The sequence below is a fragment of the Chiloscyllium punctatum genome, chromosome 20 (assembly GCF_047496795.1).
Source record: "Chiloscyllium punctatum isolate Juve2018m chromosome 20, sChiPun1.3, whole genome shotgun sequence".
NCBI lineage: Eukaryota > Metazoa > Chordata > Chondrichthyes > Orectolobiformes > Hemiscylliidae > Chiloscyllium > Chiloscyllium punctatum.
Genome location: NC_092758.1, coordinates 24,563,124 through 24,583,348, shown reverse-complemented (window position 1 = coordinate 24,583,348; position 20,225 = coordinate 24,563,124). Strand labels below are relative to the sequence as shown.

At 40.2% G+C, this 20,225-nt stretch overlaps 1 protein-coding gene across 11 annotated transcripts in view; it reads right to left on the bottom strand.

Moving 5' to 3' along the window:
- Nucleotides 1-20,225, bottom strand: part of tenm2a (teneurin transmembrane protein 2a) — a 2,790,214-nt gene that overhangs the window by 243,784 nt on the left and 2,526,205 nt on the right. For all 11 annotated transcript variants that reach the window (XM_072590496.1, XM_072590497.1, XM_072590504.1 and 8 more), the window contains one exon: nucleotides 6,969-7,203. In XM_072590496.1, coding sequence (XP_072446597.1) covers nucleotides 6,969-7,203 — 235 coding nt within the window. The remainder of the gene's footprint in view (nucleotides 1-6,968; nucleotides 7,204-20,225) is intronic.

Here is a 20,225-nt window from a genome sequence, read left to right as displayed (position 1 = left end):
AGGATTACACAAAGAGAATAAGTGCCTTGAATGCAGAGAGGTTCTTTGGGCTGATGTGATTATAAGCTAAGAAACTACTTTTTAAAATAAAGTTTTTTTTTTATTTGTAAGCGTTTTGAATTCTTTCATTTTCTATTCTGGTATTTGTGAGCAATGTGTACCGTCTAGAACTCATCAGGTGCGTTGTTAATTCTTTCTCAGGTCTTTAAAAGACCCCCTGAGCTGAATGGTTCTTCTTTGAAATGTCTCTCCTGCAATGGAATACCACTTGGCATCTACTGGGCAGTGCCTACCAGCAATTAAACATGCCATTGCAAGGATTGAACAAATGTTCCGTTACTACTGGATGACTGCTGCTTCAAAATGTTCTATTCCTGTGCTTCAAATTATTTTAATGGATTCATTTTGAACTCTGCCACTTAAGTCACTGCCTACTTTCAATTTCAACATGAACCTAGATTTTGCAATTGCCAAATAGTCACAGCCCTACTGTATAGATGGCAGTTGTGAACTGCAACCCCGCGAAATCTCTAATGGAGCAGTCTTGAGGGAAGATGCCCAGGTAATTGAAGATACTGATGGACAATTACCCTACACCTGTAATTCTCTGAAAGTATCCATATAAATTGGATAATTCCGCTGTTAGTCTTGAAAAGTTCAATTATTTAAAATCATGTCTAAATCCTGGGCAAGTTGATCACAAGCTCATCACCCACCATCATCCCTCTCAATGTCAACTCCCCACACTTTTTATGTACCCAGTCCCCTGACTCCACTGCTCCTCCAAGCCCAGAACCCAACTCCAACCTCCCACCTTGCATGCTTCCAATCCCCCGGGACCCAACACACCTTCACCTTGGATCTGGCACCCTTCCTTCACTTGCTGTCTGCCCGAGACCTGACAGCTCACCTCTCCCCACACCCATCAGGACCTGACACATAACCATTACCTAAACTGACAGTGCCTTTCTTCACAACGTACCAGACCTGATATCTCCTGCTCACCCTGACTTACTTCATCACTTAGGCGAAAGTGAGGACTGCAGATGCTGGAGATCAGAGTCAAGATTAGAGTGGTGCTGGAAAAGCACAGCAAGTCAGGCAGCATCCGAGGAGCAGGATAATCGAGTTTCGGGCAAAAGCCCTTCATCAGGAATGAAGGGCTTTTGCCCAAAACGTTGATTTCCCTGCTCCTCGGATACTGCCTGACCTGCTGTGCTTTTCCAGCACCATGCTAATCTTACTCCATTACTTACCTGGCCCCTTTTACACTTTGCATCCTGGCAGTGTACACACCTGGCAAACTAGCCCCTACACACCTGATACCCTACCTGCCTGGGATTTGAACCTCACATCTATCTTGTGCCCCTGTCCTTTTGCAAGAACTGTCAAAATGACTGTCTGTGTGCTTGGGTCTTTAAATCACAGTAAACAGCAAATGAATGTTGTGGATAAGGGGGATGGTCTGTTTTTCTGACTATCCTGCAATATGAGGAGCCTATCAGATTTCAAGTATGATACATATTTCTGAATTGGATCTGATCAGAATCTCCTCTCAGAAATGTAGAACTCATTTTAATGTATTTTAAAAAAAACTTGAAAAGTCCACAGATAATAAATCTATCTATATATACATTTGATTAGATGGCACCATGGTAAAAGGGTTTGAATATGGGTCACCTGAAATTTGGCACCAGCTGAATATGAGACATATTTAGTAGCCATATATCACCAAAGTGTATTTAAATTTAATAAAAATTGTTTCACAATTATAACCAATGTTTTGAATTCCTTAAAATTAAACTTGTATTCTAAAGAAATTAAAATTAAAATAAGACTTAAAAAGAGGATTTACAGAATAAGATGATAGAAACTGGGACTCTTATCATTGAACAAAGCAAAGGAAAAACTGGCAGAGGTGTTCAAATGTATGGGAAACTTTGAAAAATTAATTCCAGCCAATATCTTCCTACCAGTAAATAGACAAATTTAGTGTCATCAACAAAACAACAAAATGAAATATTCCAAGATTTCTTTGAAGGCAAATTGGTTTTGTGATGTGGAACAACTCTTTTGGAGCTGAAATAACTCCACAGAGTCAGCTGTCAGAATGAACAGGATGTCTGACCCTCCTGTTTTTATCTGTTCGCCAAACTTCCCTGATTTGACCAAATTAACTGACCCAATCAGGGAGCTCATATTTTATGATGTCCACCTGCCTGACCTCATTGTAATTACTACTGGAACATGGGTGAAATTGGAACAAGTCAGAATGTTTCTTTTTGAGGATACCAGTATAACAAGAGGCTATTGGCATTAGACAGTATCCAAGAAAATAAATAAGAAACTCAGATATCACCTAGAAGAGGTAAACCTTAGAGCTTACAATCACAAAGAGTGGTTAAAGTAATTAGTTTATGGAGAAGCTTGACAAATATTCGAGAAAGAAGGAAATAGATAGTTGCAGTGGTCAAACTGGATGAGAAAGATGGAAGAAGGCTGAAGTGAATTGGAAACACCATATGCTCTGCTTGGACTAGATGGTTGTTTTTGCGCTGTAGACCCAATATACTGGATCTCTGCCGCTATTACAAAGTTGCTTTTATATAGTGCCTTTCATGGCCACTGGAAGTCCCAAGGAATTTAACATACAATGAAGAATTTTGAAGTGTTGTAACTGTAAGAAACGTGGCAGCCAGACTGCACACAACAAACCCTCAAAATCAGCATTGTGACAACAATCAAATAATCTTTCTTTGTGATGTTAATTAGGTGAGCGATATGAGTCATTCTCCATGGGATAACTCACTGCTCTTCTACAAAAGATACATAGGATACACTGATGACCTTATTATGGCCTTCCTTCAGAGGAATTATTTTTTATGTATCCACTCCATCAAAACCTTTCATTATATTAACATCCTCTAATCAATCTCCTCTCAACCTTCTTCAAGCGAGAGGAGGGACAAGCTGTTTATACTTTTCTGTTTGTATGCTGATATATTTCGAACATCATTCTTGTAACCTTCTCTGTACCCTCTCCAGTTTCTCTCTGCTTTTATGGCTCAGTCGGATGGCTTTTTGATTAAAAAAGAATCCAATGTTAAAGGGATAGACAAGAAAGTGGAATCCAGAATCAGATCAGCAATGATCTTATATAATGTCAGAGCAGACTGGAGAGGCCAAATGACTTCCAACTGCTCTCAGCCCAAGAGAAAAGGTATACCACTTGGGCAACAGCAAGTCAAGAAGGCCACTCGCCAGCACCTCTCAAGAACAATTGTGGATAGACAATAAATGCGGTCTTGCTGGTGGCACCAATATTCCATGAATCCACACAGAAAAACTCAGAAGTTGAAAAGTGAGCATCAGATTTGAGATTTTGAAAATTACAACCTCTGACATCACTCCAATTCACATACATTTTTATGTGTTAAAATCCAGCCGAACATCACAATTTAATATGAGAGGTTTCCTTGTATTGTAATATTCAACAAGAAAATAATTGAATGTGTTTACAGTGCCATACAAATTGAGCGATAGACCACAGATGGGTGTTAATTGGGCTAACAAGATTTGTAAATAGATCGATCAAAAAATATGAATTTAGATCAGCTAAAGAAAGGGTGTATCTCAGACAGAATACTTCTATGCAGCAACCCTATTTTGTACAGAATGATTATAGATCAATACAAGTTACATTAAAGTACAGTACAGTAGAGAATATTATGTAAATGTTATAAGATTAGCCAATTAGGAAGGCAATTCTATACAATTTCTATTATTTGTGACATGGTTATATTGTGGGAGAAAGCTTTGCTTTCTCAAGGTTTGACTGGTAACAAGTGACAATATTTTGACCTGTACTGCACAGATTAGATTCTTTATTGGATCTCTGAACAAAACAACATTTGTACACAAATTATATTTTATAAAAGCAGACACATTATGCACAATAAACTTCTTTAAAACAGTCATTGAATTCTACTTATCAATCTAAATTTGACATGGTGTTGTAGTTCCTGACCCCAATGGCTTAAAGGTTAAGGGGGTGCCTGCCCACAAGATAGATACTTGTCCCTGCAATTTTACACTTTCTTCAGGGGAAATTCTACTTTAGAGAGCTGTTAGCTAATTGGATAGCTAACAGTTTTGCAGTATCAACAATGCCACGAGTGGGACCACAGACCAGTCCTTCATACTGAGGAGCCTGGGTAAATCTCAGGCCTGGGGTCACTGGCAAAATGAGTAAAAGTGGTTGGATTTGAAAGCAGGGAATAATTTTTGTGGGCTGATGCCTCTGAGGTGCCCGGGTGTGCTGCAATGTCAGGTTCCCCCATTCCTTGAATGACACCAACACAGGCAGCAAGACTTACCTGACGCTCTGTCCTCCATTTAGTTATGGCCAAGACAGGGGTGGTTAAGTAGTTGGAGCATAGATAACTTGCTGGCAAATATGTGCCCTCTCCAGAGTGCATATTCCAATCCAGCAGAAACTTTTTAAAAGTATTAAAAACAATTGCAATTTTCAATTGCTACTCAAACTGTTTGCAGGTCAATTTGAGTTGGCATTTTCACCTGAAAATAAAAGCCATGTTGCACGATAACACTGCGGTTAGTATCTAAAGTCAGGACTGTGTTACTTCTTTACTTTCTGCCACTTCAGGCCACCTCTCCCTGGTTAGAACCATTCTTTTTACAGAGTTCTGCCAAAACAATTGCCAACTGATACGTTTGTTTCCCACTTATTCAGGAACTCAGTAGAAACATATTTAAAAAAGATTCATCAAAATGTAGAAGCTGCCGCCAAAAGGAGCAATTGTGGCAAATAATGCAAATTCAAAGATGGAAAACATTGATAAGCACACGGAAGAGAAAGCATTAGACATATCTGCTGGTAAGGCGAAAGTGAGGACTGCAGATGTTGGAAGTTAGATTCAAGATTTAGAGTGGTGTTGGAAATGCACAGCAGGTCAGGTAGGGTTCGAAGAGCAGGAAAATTGACATTTCGAGCAGGAGCCCTTCATCAGAAATGTCAATTTTCCTGCTTCTGGGATGCTGTCAGGTCTGCTGATAAGGTTGTGTTCAGAGTACGGGGAGGAAGATTGTGTGGATTATAACTGCTGGCACTGACCAGTTGGTTAGAAAGGCCCATTTCTATGATTGAGATTAGATGTACTCGGTTTAACATTTAGTCCCACTCTCTCTCCCAGGAAGCATGCACCTTTGTCTGCTATTGGCCCTATCTTAAATGTAAGGTCTGGTCAGTCCCCTTTGCAGGGAAGAATAAGCATAGGGCATATGCACAATGTTAATCCAATGACCTGACTTTAATTTTCAGAAAATCAAATGAGTTTCAAATGTGCTTAAAATATCAGAAAGAAAGAAAACAAAATTGGAAAAGACAAATGTAAAATGACCTACTTTAAGGGATAAAGATAAGCCACAGCTTGAAAGCTGACTTCTGTCACTGATGGTATCAGTAGAACACCCGAATACCTCAATTTGCAAGATATATTTTAAATACGGCAGCATTTCATTCATCATTTCAATTGGTTATTGTTGAACAGTCTCTCCAGAGCCTTATCTTTGGAATTCCTCTGCTTAAAAATTGCCACTAACAGCAAGGCCATCCTAACAAGTGCTGAGCAGCCTCCAGTGCCTCAAATGAGGATGCCACTGGTACTTACTGGTAATGTAGTGTCATGCAGGGCTCAAATGCAGCTTTTACTCCCCTAGCAAATAGATTTATCTGAATTTGTTGAAAGTGGCGATGGCCTTTCCTGACGAATGCTCTTTTCATACTCAGAAAACCAATGTAAACTGAAGCATTGCAACCGAAATGAGAATCCAGCTGACGAAAGCATTGTCAGTGAAAAAGTGCTGGCAGGAGCCTAAACATCTGTGAAAAGTGCACTGTTCAATTTCCAACATCGACACTGTGCAGAAATTGAGCAGTGTGGTGCTCGATCACAAATGCATTTCTCAGAATGTAGCTTAATCTTAAATTTGTTTTCAAACAGCATTGACTTACTTTTCTGAGATATTTCAGAATTGCATCTAGGAGGAATTCAACAGAATTCAGAAGAATGCACAAGCAACAATTTCTAAATCATATTCCTATATGTTCAATAATTCATTATTAAATATTGAGAAGGTAAAGAGAGAAGATTAATTTTTGGAAATGGGCTGTCACCTCTAGATACATTTCTTAACCTCAAACAGCAAAGCACACAAAAAAGCCCACTGAAAGATCAGGACTCCTTGCTGTTTGTTTGCCTGGTGGTCATTTGAATCTGTTATTGCTGGGACATTTTGAAACCTCACATCATGTAAAACCGCAGTGCATTATAATATTGACTAACATGTCAGCAAAGTGACTTAACACTTGTGAGGCCAGACATGGACAGTCATATAAAGGTATCCAGTGTAAAGCGAAAGGCAAACTCTGGTATTCCATTATTCAATCATTAAAACTCCAAGTGGTGATGGGAAGCTAATGAGCAGCAGACTGCCCTGTATCTGAGCAGAGCTGCATGGGTTCTGCCTCCTGCAGTTTTTGATGATGTGTTGAGCTTGGTAACATGTCAAGACGATAACTGAGCTGAAGGTTAACTGTACTCATTTGTGCAAATCAGATAAGTGTTAGGTTAACCACGAACAATGGGTTTCCCTGAACAATTTGGCGTATTTGAGTGGGATGCCTTTGGTTGAAAGCTGTCATCCAGTGTATTACCAATTAAACAGATACAGAGCCATAACAATATAAAAATTTGGAACAAACAAGAAAAGGGAGCTCATTCCTCAGCTCAAGTTCGTGATGTAGGCAGTCAGGAGATGAAACAGCAATACAACAGATGCTATTGTGTTTTGTCAAAGTGAGTTAACAGATTGAAGGCTTATCAGTTGCTATAAAATCTGACAAGTCGAACCATTGTAAGATAAGAATAAATCTTCCTTCACAATACCTTGTCTCCAGTGGCACATTGCTATTCAGAACCCAGCTGTCCTGCAGCTGAACAGACTCTGGTGTGGTAGGCAGTTCATTGGGTGCAGCTGAAGGGGCATGAATCTGGTTCCTTCTGTTTGTCAAAGAGTTTCTGTTGAGGGAGTTGGCCGACGAGTGGTGGTGCGAGAGTGTCTGGTTGTGAGGTGGTGGAAGAGGAGGCCGTAGAGTGGACTGGCTGTGATGGTTCGGAGGACCTGCGGAGAAAAGAAGAATACAATCATTAACATGCTGTCATACATAACATTCCTTCACACAGATAAGTTGGTAAGTTGAAATGAAGATTCATAAATCTCTTGATACCTATTATGATAGAATGAAATGTCATCTGATTTCCACAGGTGCCATCCGTCCTTTTAATAATTGTTTATATTATTTCTACTGAAATTTATTCTATAATTCAGTCAAACAAACCTTCACAAAATTGCAGTACTCGACATATAATCATAACCCTACTGTGCTCATCCATTCACATTGGGGTAGTTTCTTTGCTATGCTGGTTCTTTCCCCACTGTTAAGCATTTATCTTTTCATCTATGTCATAAATAATAGTCTATTTAGGAGTTTGTTTCAAGGCAGCTCTATATCTCAGGGATTCAGCTGACGTTGATAAATTGCTTGAGCTTCACACCTGTGGTTTACGCCATCGTGAGGACCCCTTTGTATGTTACTGACTTGTAGCAAACTCCTTGCTGTCTTTTATCCTTCAAGTAAACGTTTGCCACGAATGGATATTTGCAGGAGTTCCCGTTGAAATTTCTAAAGCAGTTAATTTTACCCCATAGAAATCTAAAGAGCACTTAAATTAAATTGTGTAGACTGCACAGAGTGAAGTAACAATTGAGTTAATGGGGAGACCTCCTGTTTTTAACACGCTGAGGTGGACGTCAGGGTAATCAGCAGATTCTAAAGAAAAAGCAACAAAAAGACTGCAGTGAGCTCTTTGAATAGTTTTAATTACAGAGTGTACTGCCCTGTTCACTCTAAATATTGCAAACACATCATAAGACCAGTATAGAATAAGGAATAATACCCATTTGCACCAGATGGCATTGTTCCTGCTCATTTCTACCAGATTTCTTCTATAACTAATAACATTTTTGTCACAAACATATTGAATACATAGTGTATGTAAGCATTAATAAAAAGTGAAATTCTGTTCATTTGAAATGGCAAATGCTAAATAGGAAAATATCTGCATATTTAATAGGCATATCTCTTGGCATTTGTGATGACTTCATTTCTTATTCCTCGTGTATTTAATAAGCACAATAAGAATTTTACAGTTTGGCTAATGGATTAAAAGTCACACTTACTGATTGAATTGACTTGGGTGAAGTTGGGTCACAGCACTTTCTTAAAACACAATACCCTTCCTTCTTCAAAACCATTATGTTATAAGAAAGCATTGCAAGAGCCATTTGGAAGTGACAAAATTCACTGATAGGTTCATCTGCAAATATTTTGATTGTTCTCATGTAACAAGCACGACCCAGATTACAGTGCTCAGCTAACACACAGAAAAGTACTGTTAATAAAGAGCAAGACCTCCAGGTAAGCTAAGATGGGCTCAGACAAGAGCCCATAGTATTGGGAATAGTACATTAATATGGATGGAGGCCTGGCTGACTAACAGAAGACAGTGAGTCGGGATAAGGCTGGGGGGGGATATTCAGAATGGCAACCTGTAACTCATGGAGTGCCACAGGGACCAGTGCTGGGCCCACAATTATTTACAATATACATAAATGACTTAGATGAGGATAGTGAATGTACTATAGCCAAGTTGCTAACAATACAAAAATAGGTGGGAAGGCAAGTGGTGAGAATGATATAGAGTCTGCAGAGTGATAAAGGCAAGTGAGTGGGCAAAATATTGTCAAATGGAATATAATTGGGGAAATGTGAGGTTATGCACTTTGGCAGTAAGAATAGAGGAGCAGAATATTGTTAAAATGTAGAAAGACAGTAGAAAGCTCCAGAATAGGAGAATTTGGGGTCCTCATACATGAATCAAAAGCTCGCACCCACATTTGGAAGCTTCATGTGTGGCACTTGTTGAAGAATCTACTTCGCAATTCCACTTCTCTTCAACCATCAGCAAAGATGCACCATATGAAGGTGAAATTGTTTGTTGAGTATCCAACATCTTTCATAGATGGATGGATGCTGCAATTCCATAATTACCATCCCAGCTCTGATAAAGTTCTCAAGGTTGGAAAGCGATAGGTCAATGTTTCATAGGGTAAGGTCACTTGACTGGTGTGATGGTTTTCAAAGCCAGACACAAGTAAAGAATAAGATAATAAAATAACAGCTTGTGCACTGCATTCTTTAAAATGGATTTTTTTTTAAAAGAAGAAAGATTGAGTTGATAAACTTTCATATGATATTGAAGGAATTGGAGTTTGGATGCACAATAACACAAAGTGTGTACTCAGCATGCAGCAGCAAATGACATGGAAAACAATCTCAGCTTCTTTTCTGCTGTTTCTGATGGCTCCATCTTGTTTAAATGCAGCACTTGGCAACCACTCAAAGTGGTCAACAGTAGATAATTCAAAGAACACATTGAAAATATCTTATTTGCTGTGAAGCCCTTCAACCTCCATCTCCATAAAACAAATTTTACTTAAAAGCCTTTTTTTTCCAGTTTAATGAACTCGAATTGCTTTTCCAAAGCACTCAATGCATCTCGAGCACCCAGAGTAAACAAATTATTTTAAAATCCAATGTATTTAAGAATTCATTCGTTTTAAGCACATGATGAGGTGATTGGTAAATGATTATTGTTTTGGAAAGATGTGGCTTTTTGAAAAAAATCTATTACATACGGTGGCTCTATCACAAGAGTTTTGTTATAATCAAATTCTTCTGGGCTTCCAAGAAAGAAAGAACTTACATTTTATTGAAACACATAGGATGCTACATATGTTTACTTATAGTTTACAGTGTAACCAATTTTGTTTTGATGGCCACCTAGTTTGCACATCAAAATCCACAAAATCATTATGAAATGTTTAAACAGACTTTTCATTTTGTGAGAGATAAATGTGAGGCAGGCCACTGGATGAAATCCCTGTTCTTCAGTGCAGAACAGAGAATTGTTCTATACTTTTGAATCGGTAGATCAGGCCTCAGTTTAACATCTTGCTCAAAGGACGAGGAACTCCATGACAATGAACATTTTTATCAGTATTGCACTGAAGATAAAATTCTTTGTTCTTGAGTCGGAACTTGAACCTCAAAATTGCCAGTTCGAAGCTTAAAGGTGTTTAGTAGCTTGACTTAGGACATGTTTCGATACAGCAGACCTATCTTGGTTTAAAGTGGTTGGTCACACACAACCTACATTCCAGTATGGTTAGGGTGTTACTAAAATCAAAAGCACTGACTGTAGAAGCAGACTGAGGGCAGGTATGGGGATGGATGAGAACCAGAGCAGCTGGGTAAAAGGGCTGACTTTATTCTTTGCAACTTCATCCTGGTTGAAAATAGTCAGGCTCTTTACGCTTCATTCCTCATCCACATCAAATCCACATCATCCCTTCCAGCCCGTGTCCATAGGGCCTCATACTCTGCATGTGAAAACATGTCTTCCTGCCAATCCTATGCCACCTCATTGTCCACTGACTCCACCCATTTCCCTTGGTCTTTCATATCTTCCGAGCCTACTCGTGCTTCCAGTCACTCCCCACAGAACGACAAGGCCTTACACTTGATCAGAGGAATCAAAAGGTAACAATGATGCAGTTAGAAATGGTATATAATTATGCGGCATTTTTAAATACCAGAGCAGCTGTTCTAATGTATTTACGTGCAATGGAACTGAAAGCACTGACATTCACACGGTCCCACATTGAGCACACTGCAGAAAATCGCATGATATCATGGCATTTTATATCACATCAGGGGTTCGAGATCGACCAATATTGCAGACGTTTTCTGGTATTTTTGAACTATTCTTTCAATTTACACGCATGGGTATGCCCATTCTATGCAATATTTATTTAGAGGACTGACCTGCCATCATAATGCACTAGTCACTGCAGTATTCAACAGAAACCACCCATTGTATTATATTGCATCTGACAGTGCCACTGTGGATGTCCCCCATCCATTGAAAGAATTACTGCTGGTTCTCAGCAATTTCTGTTTCGCAAATAACTTGCTTGTGAATGAATTTAATTAATTGAAACCTTAATTATTGGAATCGACAGTTTCTTATGTATTTAGAACAGTATGCGGATATGTGTTAAAAAAAGTGAACAAATGGTTTAAAGCCAACATGTCTGTGGCATTTTCATTATCGTACAAACAATAACATTTTTTGAGATAATAATAACTTGAGCTATTGAATCTGACATTGTTCAAAAATATAGTCATTAACCCAATGTGCTTTAGGGATTATATTTTTTTTGATTGCCACAGTCTTGGAACCAGTAGCCCATCCTAGGAATTTCCCCAAGGAAATTACCAGTCTTCACTAATTGCTTTTTTGTTGCTTTAACTTTTTTTGGATAATTGTTTTGTGCTCATTACAGTGAGAGAAGGTGTTAAATTGTTTAATTTAACATCCTCATCTTCACTATTAAATCAATTCATGGCATTACCCCCTCTTCTATCTCTATCATCCCCCAAACACCCCCTCCCCCCACCAACTCACTGTCTGTTCCTTTGACTCGGGCATTTTGTGTGCCCTCTGTGCTTTCTCTCTACCATTGTATGCCATGCCTTCAGTTACCCATGGCCTGAATTTCTACCATCTGCATCTTTCAAACACCCTCCCCTTCTTCAAAAATATCTTGAAGGTTAGGGATAGTACTGGAAGGTGGAGCTGGGGGATAGTTGAACTGTGGAACAGACTTGAAGTCTCAATGATCTTGCTTATATTTACTTCTGATGACACTTCTCTGAAGTGATATAGACAAAATTCCTTCTTTATTAAAGGTGCAATAGAAATGCAAGTTATTGCTGATTTTGTCATTGCCTTAAAAGTAACTCTTTTCTCTTGGAAACTCATTGTCAGCATGGTGCACTTACAGTTCTGAGAAAGTACAACTCATCCACATTCCTCAAAAAACAGGGTAGAAAATTGATTTGTTTGGCCAAGAAACATGTGCCTGGTTTTCACTAGCAACAGCCTGATCAGTGTGAGAATGAAGGGGAAGGCTTACAGTAAGTCAATCAGTGGCAGCCAACAGAATGAATGCTGTGGAGCTTCACAGACAGTATTGCTTTCAGTGGCAGCCACTTTTGCACTCCATCCATGGCTGACAAAAGCTGACAAAAACATTCTCAGTGTATGCTGCACTCAGAGCTACCCAATTTACCTGAGCCATTTTAAAATTGGTTTGAGGCTTCCCTTTAGCATCTGCGAGGTTCCTAATGGTTCTTGTAAGCAACAGCTAAAGTGAAATTTGCCTGCTACCAATACAGCAATGGACACATTACAGACACTCTTAGGGACGCACCGCATAGCTCTACAAACTTGGTCACCTTTTACACCATGTTTGGCACAACTATGAGCAAACTCTACCCCTCTGATGTAAGTTCATCCTCTGCTGTGCCTGTATCTATTGTTCACTTTCTCACAACAAATACTATGGTTGAGATTGGTAGTGGATTGCTAGAGTTATACACATAGGCAACTGACCCACAAGATAGTGACTGGGGATGGGGTGAGAAGTAGAAAGTTGGAGAAAGAGATAGAAAGAGTCAGCCCTTTTTCACTTTTCTACTTCCCAATCCCCGTTTCAGGCATCGACCAACATTAGATTTTATTGTCAATATGGAGTTAAATCAAAGTCCTCTGCATGACCTGCCAATTGACTTTCTCCTCTCCCCCACTCGTTTAGAGTGTATGTGTTTTACCCACTGTGGCTCACTGTATGGCCAAGAATGAGAACTGCTATTTGCGAGATTAACAGTTTTCAGCCTGCAGCGTAACATCTCATCATATGAGAACAGTACTGGACAACAGTACTTTTATGACTTGGTATGATGGACTGGTTTATGTACATGGCCTGATCAAGGAAATTCTGAAGAGCCTCCCAGTGGTCATCAGTCTAGCTATTGACTCACTTGACATTTCACAAGCCTGAGTTTATGATAAGTTAGATGACAATAGAAGAAAAATATCGCAATAAACGAAGCAAATTAGAAAAAAAATCCACAGCATCAAGATTATTATTATCGGCTGCAACAGCCCGATCAATAAATATGATGTGTGTGTCGGGTTGAAATGCATAAAATAGAGCAGGAACCATGACAAGGAAGATAAACAAGATGCAACAGACTAAGACAAAATGCAGAATATCACCAGAAGGTGTTTTGTCCTCTGCTTTAAAATAATGTAACAGAAGGTATAAATGTCAATTTAAAATAATGAATCTTTTTAGTCAGCTTATGTATCTTTGAAAAGGAAGGTGTCAAATTCATTTGTATCAGTGAGAGCTTTGGGGGTGTACAGAGATTCAAGAATTTTAAAGAGCAATAGCTGAAATTCTCCGTGACACCATTCCTGAATGTATAAATTCTGGCTGTGGGTCTATCTGTGCATAACTCACTAAAAATTCTTATGACCAAATAATCCTCTCTCCTCTTTTGATGGTCCTATCCTAACTATCTATATTTGGCTCTTTTGAACATTATGTGTTTTCATGCGAAATTGTAGAATGGAGAGTTTGGCATATTTTGCCAACTCGGCAAAAGAATAAAACAGTCTCATTGCTGTAACTACCAAAATCTGCCAGAGATTGAACCTGGACTCTCCTGGCAGTATGTTTCTTCAGCATACCTTCTCAAATTATAAGCTTTGTTTATACAATTATTTTATCTGACACTGATCTTGCCTATCTTGAAGTTTCATAGAATTCCTACAGTGTGGAAACAGGCCCTTCAGCCGAACAAGTCCACACCGACCCTCCAAAGAGTATCCCACCCAAATCTATTCCCCTACCCTGTTACTCTACATTAATCCCTGACTAATGCACTTAACCTTACACATCCCTGAACACTATGAGCAATTTAGCATGGTCAACTCACCTAAGCTGCACATCTTTGGATTGTGGGAGGAAACTGGAGCACCCAGAGGAAACCCATGCAGACACAGGGAGAATGTGCAAACTCCACACAGACAGTCGCCCGAGGCTGGAATCGAACCCAGTCCCTGGCGCTGTGAGGTATCAGTGCTAACAACTGAGCCAGCATGCCACATGTTAATGGTAAGATATTAGTCTCAAACAGTTTCACATTGGATATATGCAAGTTTTGTTAATAAAGTCTCAGATAGTTGGAAGTTATTTGATCCAATTTAAAGCAAACCTGAAATTTTAAATTTTCAACTCACATTGGAGATGGTTTTGGAGATGGCCCAATGCACTCAAAGGAGAAATGTGTAGCAGAACAGTTCATTTGAGAACAATATACTATTACTGCTGATCCTGCTCCATGTTTTGTTCAGCTGCATTTTTAATAGGACACTTGGTGTTGAGGATTTGGGCAAGAATTTAGATGTGGTTAATTCTGAGTTTTATCCAAAATCTGATGGTTTTTTCCTGATCATTGATTATTTTTGACTTTGTGAACTCAAAAATGAGAGACAATGCTTAAACTGAATTCAGGAATTGATTACAGTGTGATTTGAAAGAATGAGAACAAGTCAAGTTTCCATTTTTCAGTTTCATAATCATTATGGTCTGTCAATTGCATTCACTCCATTGATCAAAGACACGAGAAGGTCCCTTCAAGAAAGCTCTAAAGAGGTTCCAAATGGCTTACACTTTTAGCGGTTACAATGGTGTTCTTGCAAATTAAAAGGACCTCTTCACTGTTAATAGTGGACTTCACTTTTACCTCATCTCCAGATTGCATAATCGAATGGCAGGATAGGGGTTTAGATCTGCAATGTTTCATTAGTAATGTCCTTTTCACCACATCTCAGGAAGGGTATACTGGTCTTCAAGAGAAAGTAGTGTAGATTTACAGAATAATATCTGTACTTTCACAATGAAGATTGAAGATGGTGCCGAAACCCATGCGACTGCTTGCGAGCTCCATCCAGCAGATCTCACTCTAACATTTCTTGTAACCGATTTACACTTTTCTAATGTTGATCTTGCCTTGCACACACACTGTGTGATGTGACCTTTATCCCTCTAGGTTTTTTTTCACCCAATGATCTGTATGTCCTTGCTTACTATGATTTGCTTGTACTGCTCACTGTTCAAGCTTTTCACTGTAGAGTCATGGAGAGGTACAGCATGGAAACAAACCCTATGGTCTAACTCGTCCATGCCGATCACATATCCTAACCTAATGTAGTCCCATTTGCCAGTACTTAGCCCATATCCCTTTCAACCCTTCTTATTCAATGCCTTTTAAATGTTGTAATTGTCACAGCCTTCACCACTCCACCACTAGGCTGTGCAGTCAGAGCACATGCAGATCAACTGGCAGAGGTCTTCTCAGCCATCTTCAACCTCTCATTGTCGCAGGCCACTGTCCCTGCCTGTTTCAAGAGGGCCAACATCATCCCTGTGCCTAAGAAGGCTCATGCAGCATGTCTCAATGACTACTGCCCAGTAGTCCTAACTTTGGTGGTCATGAAGTGCTTTGAAAGGCTGGTCATGGCATTAATCAACTCCAGCCTCTCCATTACTCTTGACTCACTCCAATTTGCCTATTGGACCAACAGATCCACATCAGATGCCACATCACTTGCCCTTCACTCGTCCCTTGAACATCTTGACACCAAGGACAGCTACGTAAGAATCCTACACATTGACTACAGTTCAGCCTTCAACACTATTATCCCCTCATGACTGATTACTAAACTTAGTGGTCTTGGATTAAATCCCACTCTCTGCAACTGGATCCTCAGCTTCCTGACCCACAGGCCACAATCAGTGAAGATTGGGGACAATACTTCATCCTCACTAACACTCAACACTGGAGCCCCCCAAGGGGTGTGTACTTATCCCTCTACTGTACTCACTGTATACCCATAGCTGCGTCACCAAATACCAGACTAATGCCATTTCCAGGTTCGCTGATGACACCACAAGGGTCGGTCAAATCTCAAATGGCAACGAAACAGACTACAGACAGGAGGTGGAAGACCTGGAAGAATGGTGCACTGAGAACAACCTAGCTCTCATTGCTGGTAAAACCAAGGAACTCATTATTGACTTTTGGCGGGATGTTACTCATGCCCCCCTACACATTAACAGCACAGAGATGGAACGAGTGGAGAGTGTCAGGGTCCTGGGAATGGTCATCCACAACAAGCTTTCTTAGACTCCTCATGTGGTTACACTGGTTATAAACGCCCAACAACATTTGTTCTTCCTCAGGCAACTGAAAAAATTTGGCATGATGGCAAATACCGTTGCCAACTTTTATAGATGCGCCATCAATAGTATTCTGTCTGGATGTATCACTACCTGGTATGGCAAATGAACCACTTAAGATTGGAAATGGTTACAGAGTGGTGAACTTGGCCCAGACAATCACAAAGGCCAACATCCCATCTACAGAATCCATCTCCCAAGCCCGCTGTCGAGGAAACGCTGCCAGTATTCTCAAAGATCCATCCCACCCTGGCAATGATTTTCTACAACCTCTACCATGGAGGAGAAGGTACAGAGGACTGAACACATGCATCAGCTGGTTTCAAAACAGCTTCTACCTGACTGTTATTGGAATACTAAATGGACTCACAAACTCTTAACATTTGCCTATACCTGTGTTTTTGTCTTTACTGCTGTTTACCTATTATTGACTTATCTGTGCTACTTAACTATGTGATTTGCCTGTATTGCTCGCAAGACAAAGATTTTCACTGTGTTTCAGTACATGTGACAATAAATTCAATTCAATTCAATTCACTTCGCATGAAAAAGTTGCCCCTTAGGTTCTTTTTAAATCTTTCCCCTCTCACTCTAAACTTATTCCCTTTAGTCTGGACTCCCCATCCCAGGGAAAAGACCTTTGCTACTCACCCTATCCATGCTACTCATGATTCTATAAACCTCTACAAGGTCACCCCAACCTATTCAGCCTCTCCTGAAAACTCAAACCCTCCAACCCTGGCAACTTCCTTGGAAAATATCCTTTTCTGAACCCTTTCAAGTTTCACAACATTCTTCCTGTAGGAGGGAGACCAGAATTGCGCACAATATTCCAAAAGTGGCCTATCAATGTCCTGTACATCCGCAGCATGACCTCTCAACTCCAGTACTCAGTACTCTGACCAATAAAGGAAAGCATACCAATCACCTTCTTCTCTATCCAACTGCCACTCCTTGGCCCATTGGCCCATTTGATCAAGATCCTGTTGTACTCTGAGCTGTCCACTCAACCTCCAATTTTGGTGTCATCTGCAAATTTATTAATTTATTTCTATGTTCACATCCAAATTATTGATATAAATGATGAAAATTAGTGGACCCAGCACCGATCCTTATGGCACTCCACTAGTCACAGGCCTCTAGTTTGAAAAGCAACCGTCCACCACCAATCTCTGTCTTCTACCTTTGAGCCTGTTGTTTCCAAATGGTTAGTTCTCCCTTTATTCCATGTGACCTAACCTTGCTCAGTAGTCTACCATGAGAAACCTTGTCAAATGCCTTACTGAAGTGCAAATAAATCACTGCTCTGCCCTCATCAATCCTCTTTGTAACTTCTTCAAAAAAACTCAATCAAGTTTGTGAGACATGATTTCCCAAGCACAAAGCCATGTTGACTATCCCTAATCAGTCCTTGTCTTTCCAAATACATGTAAAACGTGTCCCTCAGGATTCCCTCCAACAACCTGCCCACCACTGATGTCAGGCTCACCGGTCTATAGTTCCCTGGCTCTTCCTTACTACCTTTCTTAAATTGTGGCACCACGTTAGCCAACTTCCACTCTTCTGGCACTGCATCTGTGACTATTGGTGATAAAAATATCACGCAAGGGATCCAGAAAACAGTACCCTAACTTCTCACACTATTCTAGGTTATACCTGATCAGGCTTTGGGAACTTATCCACCTTTTTGTATTTTATGATATTCAGCACCTCCCCCTACTTAATATGGATATTTTTCAAGATATCACCATTAATTTCCCCACACTCTGTATCTTCTATGTCCTCCTCCACAATAAACTTTACTGCAGAATACTTGTTTTGTATCCCCCCCATCTTCACCAGTTCCACACATAGGTTGCCTTGCTGATCATTGAAGGATCCTATTCTGTCACTAGTTTTTCTTCTTTCCTTAATGTGTTAATAAAGTACCTTTAAATCTCCTTAACCCTATTTGCCAAAGCTATTTTGCCCTCCTGATTTCCCTCTTAAGTATCTTCCAACTGCCTTTATACTCTTCTAAGGATTCATTTGATCACTGCTGTCGATAATTGACATATACTTCCTCCTTTTACTTGACCAAAACCTCAAATTATCTTGTCATCCAGCATTCCCTATACCTACCAGCCTTTCTTTTCACCCTAACAGGAACATGCTGTCTCTGGACTCTCGTTATCTCATTTCTGAAGGCTTCCCATTTTCCAGCCATCCCTTTAGCTGCAAACATCTGCACTCAATCAACTTTTGAAAGTTCTTTCTTAAAATTGGCCAACCTCCAATTAAGAACTTTAACTTTTAGATCCTGTCTATTCCTTTCCATCACTATTTAAAAACTCATAGAATCATGGTCCCTGGCCCCAAAGTGCTCCCCCAAGGACATCCCAGTCATTTGCCCTGCCTTATTTCCTAAGAACAGGTCAGGTTTTGCACCTTCTCTCGAGGGTACATCTACATACTGAAACAGAAAATGTTCTTGCACACACTTCAAAAATTCCTCTCCATCTAAACTCTTAACACCATGGCAGTCCCAGTCTATGTTTGGAAAGTTAAAATCCCCCCACCATTATTCTTACTGATAACTGAGAGCTCCTTACAGATTTTGTTTCTCAATTTCCCGCTGACTATTCAGGGGATCTGTAGCACACTCCCAATAAGGTAATCATCCCTTTCTTCATTCTCAGTTCCACTCAAATAACTTCCTTGGATGTATTCCCAGGAATATCCTCCTTAAGTACAACAGTAGTGTTATCTCTTATCAAAAAGGGCATTCTCCCTCTTCTGTTGCCCCCCTTTCTATCCTTCCTGTAGCATTTATACCTTAGACTACTAAGCTGCCAGTCCTATCCATCCCGGAGCCATGTCTCTGTAATTGCTATGATGTAAAAACAATGACTGCAGATGCTGGAAACCAGATTCTGGATTAGTGGTGCTGGAAGAGCACAGCAGTTCAGGCAGCATCCAAGTAGCTTCGAAATCGACGTTTCGGGCAAAAGCCCTTCATCAGGAATAAAGGCAGTGAGCCTTTATTCCTGATGAAGGGCTTTTGCCCGAAACGTCGATTTCGAAGCTACTTGGATGCTGCCTGAACTGCTGTGTTCTTCCAGCACCACTAATCCAGAATTGCTATGATGTCCCAGTCCCATGTTCCTAACCATGGCCTGAGCTCATCTGTCTTCCCTGTTAAGCCTCTTGTATCAAAATAAATGCAGTTTATTTACCTCATTCTCTGCATTGTTCCTGCCTGCCCTGACTGTTTGACTTGCTCTTTTTCCCAACTGTACCAGTCTCAGACCGATCCCTTTCCTCACTCTCTCCCTGGGTACCACCATGCCAGCTTACTAGTTTAAATCCTGCCAAGCAGCTCAAGCAAATCTCCTTGCATTCATTTCCTCCTGTTCTGTCCTCCTGTTCCTACGCTCACTAGATCGTAGCGCCTGAGTAACTCAGATATTACTACCCTCAAGGTTCTCCTTTTTAAATTCTGCCGAGCTTCCTACATTCTCCTTCAGAATCTCATCCATTTCCCTTGCTATGTTATTATTTCCAATATGTACCACCTGCTGGTCCCACTCCCCTTTGAGAATATTCTGCACTCTCTCCGAGATACCTTGATCCTGGCACCAGGGAGGCAACGCACCATTCTGATTTCTCGCTGTCGGCCGCAGAAATGTCTGACTAAACATACCCTATCACAATTGATCGCTTGGAACCTCATGTACTCTGTGTTACATTAGAGCCAGTCTCGGTACCAGAAGCTTGGATGTTCGTTATACATTTCCCTGACAGTCCATCACTCCCTACATTTTCCAAAACAGCATATTTGTTTGAGATGGGGATAGCCACAGGACACTCGTATACTACCTGCTTCC